General features: G+C 38.1%; 1 protein-coding gene across 1 annotated transcript; it reads left to right on the top strand.

Annotated features, from left to right (window-relative positions):
* The first annotated feature begins 970 nt into the window (after positions 1–970).
* LOC140161251 (NADH dehydrogenase [ubiquinone] 1 alpha subcomplex subunit 2-like) lies at positions 971–10,232 on the top strand. Its single transcript, XM_072184711.1, has 3 exons — positions 971–1,124; positions 7,774–7,880; positions 8,509–10,232. Exons 1-3 carry the CDS (start codon positions 1,036–1,038, stop codon positions 8,598–8,600), a joined length of 288 nt encoding a protein of 95 aa, XP_072040812.1. The 5' UTR covers positions 971–1,035; the 3' UTR covers positions 8,601–10,232.
* The last annotated feature ends 293 nt before the right edge of the window (positions 10,233–10,525 follow it).

Here is a 10,525-nt window from a genome sequence, read left to right as displayed (position 1 = left end):
CCCTAATGTGTGAAGGAAACGTCATTGAATTGTCATTAGATATTTAAATCGGAGTTTTAAGCTTAAATGCAATATCTAGAGTATGCACTTATGGGCAAGTGGACTACGGAGTAGTCTAGCGTATAGCGAGCGAAAAAAATTGGGTTTTATCATATGCCTTTTTGGTCAAAAAAGGGCCAAATTCTCCCCCAGTCCAAAAAGGTCAAAAGTTTGAAGGAAAAAAAAAGGTCCACTTTTTCAAAATCAGCCCCCAAATAAATCTGCTAATAATTGAGCTAGCTAAATTTTGCGTTCTACGCGCACACTTTTCACCTCTTCGACTTTTAGCATTATTGGCCTTTAGGGCCAACATAAATTTTCTCGTGCTACTCCCACTGCAGGCGCTTGAAACTTTCGAATTCAGTGTTGAATTAAGCAAACTTTTTAGTTAGGCCTACACCTTTTCACTTCATAATTACTTTTCTCGGTCAAATGAAAAGCAATAATTTTCATGTCAGAAGAAAACTATAGCCTAATGCTTGGTAGGCCTACTGTATATTTTTTTTTCAAACCCTGGTGTTAAACTTAGGTGTGAAATTTAGGCTTCTAGTGTATGATTTCGATTTTCACATGCTTCAACTCGCCCGCGAGCTTTTTCTGGGGTCAATGTTTTAGCTTTTTAAAGTAGGCCTAACATAGGCCTACTATTTTCGTTAACGAAAGATATTTCCCAACTTTCAAAAGCACATCATATTGGGCTCTATATCATAGTTTTGTCAGAATGTCGGTTTTGATTGCCCCATTTTTCAATTCCGACAACCAATTTTGTCAAAATCAACAAGCGAAAAACTGTATAGGCCTACTTTAACTTTTTGATACACCCTGTATAGACGACAGCAGACGACGGGAATTCTAGTTATAAAATAGAAACACTGACAGTCATGAATATACTCTCATAAACACGCATAAGTACATTTTACCGGGCGAGTTAATAAGCTTATTGGGCATATATTTTGGAAGTTGCACGCTGGGGATGAGATATTTCGGCAATCCAAAATGGCTGCTGCTGCAAGAAGGTTCCCTCAGCATCTAAAAGAGCTTAGAATTCATCTCTGCCAGCGCTCACAATCGAGCCAAGGTGTAAGGTATGACGCATGTTTTCCCGCTGAATCACTTATCAAAATAAATTACTAAAACTGGATGTTGAAATGCTTTTAAATCTCTGTTAAAAATGATGATCAATTCGAACCTGTCGAATTCAACAACATCCATAACATGTAAATTTACCATGCATGCATGTTACACAGTTACATGTATACATGCATGTCATATTAAATGTTTCAGTTTCAGTTTCAGTTTCGGTTGTCGTCGGTAGGGTAGACAAATTGTCCACATTTCGCCAACTTCATTAGATTATATTGACTTGACGCGCTTACAGGACTAACTTGAGAACTTCTAACAATTGTTCAGTTTTTGTTTAAAATCTCTAATGTAGATGCTGCTGTGACTTCCCGGGCAGCTTGTTCCAGTCTGGGATTGTTTGGTTGAAGTATGAAAACTTGTTGATATTGAGTCTGGTGTGTTGCCTTTGATATTTATGAAGATGGCTTCTCCTGGTTCTGGTGACTTGTGAAGGAATCAGATAATCCTCGCTCTTGACCCCGACCAGTCCATTTGAAATTTTATACATCATTGTAAGTCTGTCATTCTTTCTTCTTTTTTCTAATGTTTCCCAGTTCAATTTAGTTAACATATCTGTGACACTGCTGTATCTGCTAAAGTTTCGGCTACAAAATCTGGCTGCTCTCCTCTGCACCATTTCGATTCTGTGCTTATGTATTTGGGTATGGGGTCCCAAACAATACTGGCATATTCCAATATAGGTCGCACCAGCATATTATATGTGCAAGTTTTCACGTCGGTTGTACAGAACCAAAAATTCCTCCTGAGAAAGCCGAGCACCTTGTTCGCCTTTATTAATTGTGTTTTTGATGTGGACACTCCAAGTCATTTTATATATCAATTTCAACCCCTAAATATGGATTGGAATCTACCTCTTGCAGAGTCTCGCCACAAAAAAAGTAAATGAGTGCGTTGGGGGCTCCTTTTTATAGGAAATTCGCATGGTGTTACATTTCGCTGGATTGAATGACATCAGCCATTTATCCTGCCAGTCTTGGAGTTTAACAAGGTCTTCTTGGAGAGTTGCGACATGGGTGTTGTCCCTCCCAGCAGTGTAAACTAAGCAATCGTCGTGAAAAGTCTCACCGAGCTTGACAGGTTATTTGGCAAGTCATTTATATACAGCAAAAATAGGAGCGCCCTAAGACCGTTCCCTGCGGCACACCTGAAAGCACTTTCTCGAGGCGATGATTTTTCTCCATCACAAACAACGTGCTGGTTGCGATTAGTGAGAAAATTGTTGAGCCAGGCGAGGAGTGAACGTCTAATACCATAAGTGTGAAGTTTGGACAAAAGCCTCTCATGCGGCACCTTATCAAAGGCTTTTGAAAAGTCTAATATTGCGAGATGGGTAGTGAGCCCTTTTTCCAGGTTTGAGGTTAAATCATGAGCCGTTAGTAAAAGCTGGGTAACTGTTGAGCGTTTGGCCCTAAAGCCATGCTGTTGGTCAACTAGGATGTTCAATTTCTCCAGGTGCTTCATTATGTGCGAATGAATTATATGTTCAAGGATCTTGCAAACAATGCTTGTCAAAGACACCGGCCGGTAATTTTCAGGCTTGCTTTTGTCTCCTTTTTTAAAGATCCCAACTATGTTAGCTTCAAGCGCCACTGCTTCGGTAAAATTCCTTCATCCAGCGAACATTGAAAAAGCTCAGTTAGAATTGGAGCAAGTTCATCTGCGGCTAGCTTAAGAAACCAAGATGGCAGTTGGTCTGGGCCAGGAGCTTTGTTTGGAGATAAAGTTTTCAGCTGTTTAAGCACGCCATCCGAACTTACTAGCAGGCGGGTATTTCTTCATAGTTCTCACAATCAAGCTTGGGGACATTGTCAGTTTTTCTTGAGTAAAAACACTAGCAAATTGATGGTTAAGGGCTTCTGCTTTGCCCTTAGCATCACTGATGACACAGTTGTCGACTTTGAGATCAGAGATTCCAACTTCCTCACTTTTAGTTTTTTTAATAAACGTCCAGAAGGCTTTTGGATTTTCCTTGATGTTATCCGACAAGTGATCAGCAATGTACTCCCTTTTTGCCTTTTGCAAACTTCTGCGAGTGGTTTTTTGGATCACTTTGAATCTTTCCCAGTCTTTCTCCGATCTAGATGCCTTTGCTTTATTGTAAAGCCTCTGCTTACAGCGGGTTAATCTTCTGTGTTTCCTGCTGAACCAAGGTAAATCATGCGGGTAGAGCTCATTTTAGATGGTACGCGTCTGTCCATAATGGCTTTGATTTCATTTTCAAGAGAGTCCCATTTTTCCTGCACAGTGTTGGTATTCATGTCCTTCCAGCTTTGCTGGTATCTAAGAAAATCTTCTTTGATGCCTTTCTCATCTGCCTTCTGTCTGATGAAAACTTTCCTTTTATTGGGCTTTTTCCGCTTTGGTTTGAGGTCAAGATCCACACAAACAATGTCATGATCACCCAGTCCTGGTTCAACCACTGCACTTCTAATGATATTGCTATTGTTCGTAAATACCAAGTCCAAGATGTTGTTCCCTCTGGTGGGTTTTGTAACAAACTGCACAAGTCCATGCTCAACAGTGGTATTTATCAACTTATTAGCTGTACGCTTACATGCCCATGGTATTGGCAGTGTACATAAATTGATCCAATCAGCATTTGGCTGATTAAAGTCCCCACAAATGACAATGTTGTTATTTGGCATTTTGCGATTGATTTCAGTCAGTGCGTCTTGGAGATGATCAACTGTCAGCGAGTCATCATGCTTTGGTTTGTATACCGTCCCCAACAGCAGAGAGCTTTGACCTTTCAGTTCTATTTGATTCCACAACATTTCACCTTCAGATGAAAAGTCTTTCTCTGTGACAATGATGTCCTTTTTGCATGCAAAAACAACCCCACCATGGTCATCTGTTTTTCTATCCCTTCTATAAACATGGTAGTTTTCAGGAAACATCTCTGAGCTACTGATGTCTTTGTTGAGCCAGGTCTCAGTTCCCTGAATGATATCTGGTTGATGATGATGGATTAATTGTTCAAAGTCAGCATTTTTGTTTTTAATGCTTTGAAAGTTGATGAGCAAAATTTTGAGAGAGTCCCGCGCATTCACTTTAGACTTTCTCTTTTAGAATGTTTAGGGTCCGAAGGGCTAATCGGTGAGTCAGTGTCATTCTCTGGTTGACCACCGGAAGTTTCACAAGCAGTACAAATCCAATCAAACGATTTTGTGAGTAGTTGATCGTAGTCCTCCTCACTCATACCAATACAGTCAATATGAAACCACTGTTCGCACAAATCACAAGGTCCCACAGCTAGGTGGTGATTCCGGACATGCTGCTTACAACTGCCACACGGTGCTGTGCAGTTTTCGCAGAACCACCTCCTTTCCACCATCCCTAATTTCTTTGAAGATATTCAAATCACCAATGCTAGAACACTTGAAATGTTTCCACTCCTGGCAGTCATTACAATTCACTTTTCTGTGGTTTTTGTAAATTTTGCGATTACATGTGGTACAAACCAGCTGTGTGTTTGGCCCAGGGTTTAAACTGATGTCACCTGCCAGAACAAGGAGAACACACAAGCCAATGTGTTTGTTTGGCTTAGATTTTATCTTGCGGAGAGGAGTATTAAGAGTCAACATGTTACCCCTCGAAGCATTTACATATATGGACGGTCCATTGATGCATTTATTATGATGAACAAAACCCTGATTTGTTATCTGTTCAAGTGAAACGGTATCTCTGTATTTAGCACTGTTCAAGTTTTTCATACCAAGGGTTTCTCTCACCAGTAGTAGGCCAAGAGTTATTTTGTAAAGTATGATATGGAGATTCATTTTGATGACAAGCTAAGTAGACAATGTTGAAAATGGAGACTGGAGAATTGTCTTTTTTGTTAAAAATATCTAAGCTACGAACAAGAAATTGCCACTTCCCTTTATTGATGATGTCCTCTTCAAGTCCCAGTTGAATCAAACCAGGCCACGCGTTTTGAACTCGCCACCCAAAAATGGTGGTTTTGTTACGCTTTTCCAAATCAAGACTCGTTCAAATTGTTATATCTCTGCTTAAACAAAAGGTATTGTAGTGTGTTTGGTGTCATTTTGTAGCTAAATGAGTGCCCTAACAGACCTCCAAAGGAGAATTGTTTATCAGCTAAGATAGTGGAGGTACAGTTGTTTGAGTTCAGAATGGCCGAGGTGGTTGTTGAGGCGGTGGCGGTTGAGGCGGTGGCGGTATGTGCAAAGTCTATGGGAAATAAAGATTTTGTGTGTGCGCGTTGAATCAAATGATCATATCTTTGCATCCATATGGGCTACAGACATGGTTGATAGCTCTTTTGAAAGATTATTAATTCTGCTAATTGTTTTTAATCATTTTAAACACTTTATGATTGGTTTAGTCTATAAAATACAAACTTTTACATACAAAACTACCCGTTTTCATATTAAACACTGTAGTAAGTGATGCGGATGTCTTCAAAATCTAAAAGTTGCTGTAAATTTTTAATTACTTACCCTATCATAGTCAAAATATACATTTTCTGAGAGGAAATTTGACGAGGAATCTAAATATGGACTTACTTTTTCTGTATGGGTTAGGGGTAAAATGTTTCAGTTCAAAATATGTTTAATTGTAAAAAAATTGAACATATTTTGGGACACCCTAATATTCGATATACCAAACAGCTGTGATTTTTTTTCTTCCAAAGTCAGTAGGCTCCCCTAACCTCTAACCAAATCAATGTTGTTTACTTTCAGTTTATAACTGCAAGTTAGTAATAAGCAATGCATTAAGTGACCCATTTTTTATTTGGAATTTTTTATTCCACCCTGTATAACTTCAAGGTCACCCTGTACAATGAGTTGAAATGTGTATATTTAAATTGCTTTTGCCTTCAGCTTTCCAAAAATGTATACTTTTGCTAGTTTAGGGTTGACAGTTGTGGAGATATTCTAATTTGAAACTTGATTGGTGTAAAAATTCATAATATTTGCGATGTAACGCTAAGGGTGGCGAGTTCAAAACACACGGCCACCACTAAAATAGTACTGAATCCAATCCAAGGCGAAGTCACTTTGAAATCCAAGATGGCTACCTTTCCGCCACTGGAGGTAATGTGATGTATGGCGTTTCCCATAAAAAAATATGCTTGTAGTTTACAATGTAAGTTGCAGCGATCCCGGAGTTATTCGATTAAAAAGTTTAAAAAGACACTTAAATGAACACAAATTATCCACTAGCGTAAAAAACAACGAAAATAGTAGAAGACAATTAGGTTTCCTTTGCTTTCCTCGTCAGTGATGAGTAGTGTAAACTCCGCCGAATTTTGCTACCCGTAAAATGGCAGTCACGCTGTCTTCGTATACAGTTTAAAAAGTCAGATAAATAATCACGCAAAAGTTCACAAATATAAATATCCACAGTAGTAAAATATCGCAGAAGTTCTCTTGGTAAACGATGATGAATAAAAATACACGTAGAATTGAAAAACTTAATAAATAAATCGCTAAAAAGACGGAGCTATTCCCGAGTACGTCCTGCTCGCGCGCTGCCAAGTCAAAAATGTATGTAGGTATGCCAGGCAAACCTTAATTAACACATTTGCTAGTCAGCCATATTCGCCTAGAACACAATACATACTTACATAGAAAGAACAGGTAGGTCAAGGAAACCTACATGATAAATATGTTTTCTAAATTCTATATACTATTCTGTCGGTCGGACATCCGGGCTATCTCTAGTCTCGGGCCCAAACTGCATGTGGCTCACCGTTTGTTGTGAACAACAGAAACCGGCTGTGAAGGAGGCTACATAGCGATGTTGCTGGAGTGGCATTCAATTTCGGAAAAACGACACTTTCGACCATGGAATTTAATTTTAAGTTTGTCAGTATATAAACGGTAAATCAAGTAAGTTTCTTTCACTCTGAAGACTTAGAAACGGTTGTTTGATTCCACAGACTATTTGCAATCGAAATTTACATAACGCCAATGACAGAAATCATCAACAAAAATCGAATCAGGGACTTGTTTTCACTCGAACATCATCAACCGGAAGTGACGTGACACGGACCGACAGAATACTTCACTTGACCCAAATATATGATTTTTTATGGTGATGAGACACTCGCATATGGAATTTTAGAGGGATTTTGATAGCAGTTCCACATAGAAAAACCCAGGGAACATAGGAAGCTCCTTCCGGGGAAATTGGCAAACTCGTAGGAAATGTTCAGTCCAGTGACCTCAAAAAAAAAAGCTGGGCAAGAAAAAAGCTGAATATTGCACGCAAGAAAAAAATCTAACCAGCAGAAAAAAGTGGGAAATTTGTAGTTGACTGAACCTCCATCCTGTGAAATTTAGATGAAAGAGAAAGAAATTATTTTTTTTTTTTTTTTTTTAGAAAAATTCGGGGAAAAACAGATTTTTTTCTCCAAATACCATGAAAAAAGTCGGGTATAATAATAATAAATAAAAAAAAAAAAAAAATCGCATTTCGCATTTGTTTTCAAACCACTCGTGAGCTTTGAGACAAACCATTTTTTTTTTTTGACCTAATCAACCTGTAACTTTAGGACTGTACGTATAGTCATGAAACAAAAGTCCAAATAACTTAAATGACATTTGTAATTGTTTTTCATTACAGAGAATGGGTAGAAAAGTATTATGTTGATGTGAAGAAAGCTAACCCAAGGTTTCCCATCTTAGTGAGGGAATGCAGTGGAATACAGCCAAAACTATATGCTAGATTTGGTAAGTAGATTTAGGTCCTCTATCCATTTCATTGTTTAACATAAAATATTAATATACACATTTACACAATACATACAAAAGGAAACAAAAGTGAAATAGTCCCAATGGGCTAGCCTGGAAGAGTCAGAAGCATCAAGACACTGTCACCAAAAGGTGTCACTCCTCCAACCCACTGGGGCAATTACATAAAAAGATATACTTATTGCACTATTTAAACACTTTGTGAAGTACATCCACATCACAAGGATGCACCCGCTAGTGTGTCTCCCCCCACCTACCATGCCCCTTACCTGTTTGATTTGTATGTTGTAAGTGCAATTATTTTTAGGAACCAATATCAATGCTACCATGTTGCAATAGTTAACACCCGCCTGTACGCCAATAGTCTATTTATTCCTTGAGACAGTGATGTTAGCGTTTTGTTACAGTTACTTCACGCATATATACAGATGCACCACTTTTGATCGTGCATGGAAACACTCCAGTTCTCTGAGGCAATAATGGAGCACGTACTGGCATCGCTGTCTCAAGGAAGTCAAATTATAGACCATATAACTCTACTTCATCACCGACAATTCACAAATGAATAACTGCCAAATTTTTATGATCCTTTTGTCTTTGTTTTCAGATTATGGAAGGGAAACAAGTGCTGCCCTAGCAAATATGAATAGTCAGCAGATTATGGAAGCTATAACAGGTGTGGCTGAAAAGCAAGCATAACAATGGCAGTGGACATATTATATAATAAATTGAACAGACTTCAAGACAATGTGTGCAGTGTGTGACCCACCCAGAACAAGAGAATCATCACATAGTTGACCCTGAGACACTTTGTCTTCCACCTACATGTATGGACAAAACTGATTTGGTGACCTGTTTACATTTCATATCGAACATGTGTGTAATTCAATTTGAATCTATCACAGTACACACTTCATAAATGTGGGTGTAATATATGCCATAAAACCAATGGATATCTTCTCTAGAGTTCTTCAGGAGCAAAGTTGACATACATGCACAGCATGAAACTGCTCAGACAATGTAGTGGAGTCACTTCACATTTTAACCTGACAAGATAATAATGGAGCTAATTTCCATGGAACCAATTTCCATGATACAATGTAGTAATTTGTATTAATTCTGTGTTTTAAATCTTGAGCAAATATACTTTGGTTCACCTCAAGTTCAGTAGCAACATCAATGTTTTTTATGGTTGTGCTGTAAGTGTGCCGACAAACTGGCCTTGCAATTGCATGTGCATGTTCTGTGCGGTTAACTTTACATGCATGATGCATGATACATGAATGATTGCGACCACTAATTTACGCACCTATGTCACAACTGAACTTGAGGTGAACCAACATTTTGTTTGTACTGTTCTCAACCCATGGCATAATTGTATGTGATGTGATCATAGAAAATGAGTTTGTGTAGTGATATCAATTTGAGTATTACAAAGCCTTATAGTTCCCTAGTATATTTTCATGTTGCAGACAAGTTCATATGTGCTCAAAATCAAATTGAGTGGCAAGCAAATCATCTCATTTGACCATGTCAAATATGTTTGAAATTGAAAACCTATCAAATAGGTATGCCTGGCTGTCCAGACCTAATTGAAATCACCAGTTTATACTTCTTTTTATGAGGACTTAACTCCCAAACCCATCAGAACCCATTTAGGTTTGTTTGAAGGTCAGTCCACCCACAAAGTGCAAAACTCGACACAAAGTATATGCCTATATTTTCTAATCTAAAAAACCCATGTTAAATCAATCTTTGTTTTTTCGTTACAAAAGTTTCAGGAACCAGCCTTTTGCCAGCTTGAAATGACACTCAGACTAAGCCTGATCTCATTGTATCATGGTTGCTAGGTTTTTCTGATATCATCCCTGGACAACATACACAAAGTTATCTTAAAGCCCTTCATGCAAAAATGCAGTAACCACAGTTTGATTTAATTACAACAAAATCCTCTGGTTATTCAATTCAATTTGGACCTGAGAAAGGGCCTAATATTCTCTAAGGGATGAAATCAAAACTTGACCGGCTGCTATTGTTCTAAACAATGGAAACCGGACGGAACCGCCCGGAACCGGCGGTTGACCATTGGTCGAATTTTGATTTCATCCCCTAGGTCAAAATGTGTAAGGAGTTAAATCTCTAATTTTGAAATGGTATCATTCTAATTCTTTCTAATGACATCTGAAACCTTGAAATGGCAGCATACTTTAAATGAATGACATCAGAAACTTGTTAATTGGATATCTCTAATGAATGGTAAAAACATAAGATAAATATTTTGCTCATATTATAAGATGTGGTGAATAAACTATTACATTTGAATGCAAAATACACCTGTTGAAAAAGTTTGTGTGTAACTTGTGTCACTCTGTCTTGATGGCATTTTAGTTGAAACTGAATCGGTAAAGAAAAACTCTTACTGCAAAACCAACCTACCCAAAAAATATGGTGTTCTCTGCGGCACTATAACTAACGCATTATGATTCAGCTAGGTTTTAGGGAACAAACCAAAATTTTGATCATGTCCTAGCAACAAAAGTCCTTTCATTAGGGGGCAAAAATCAAACAGTCTGATTGCATTTGTAAAAAACAACACAAATATCAGTAAAAGTTGATCTTTTGGG

This window comes from Amphiura filiformis, chromosome 9 (genome assembly GCF_039555335.1).
Source record: "Amphiura filiformis chromosome 9, Afil_fr2py, whole genome shotgun sequence".
Taxonomy (NCBI): Eukaryota; Metazoa; Echinodermata; class Ophiuroidea; order Amphilepidida; family Amphiuridae; genus Amphiura; species Amphiura filiformis.
The sequence above is the reverse complement of the archived record's forward strand: the minus strand, read 5'-3'. Positions and strand labels throughout refer to the sequence as shown.

Coding starts and splice junctions, on each gene's coding strand:
- LOC140161251 (XM_072184711.1), top strand. CDS start 1,036: ATGGCTGCTGCTGCAAGAAGGTTCCCTCAGCATCTAAAAGAGCTTAGA. Junction 1,125..7,773: donor CAATCGAGCCAAGGTGTAAG/GTATGACGCATG, acceptor TTTTCATTACAG/AGAATGGGTAGAAAAGTATT. Junction 7,881..8,508: donor AAAACTATATGCTAGATTTG/GTAAGTAGATTT, acceptor CTTTGTTTTCAG/ATTATGGAAGGGAAACAAGT.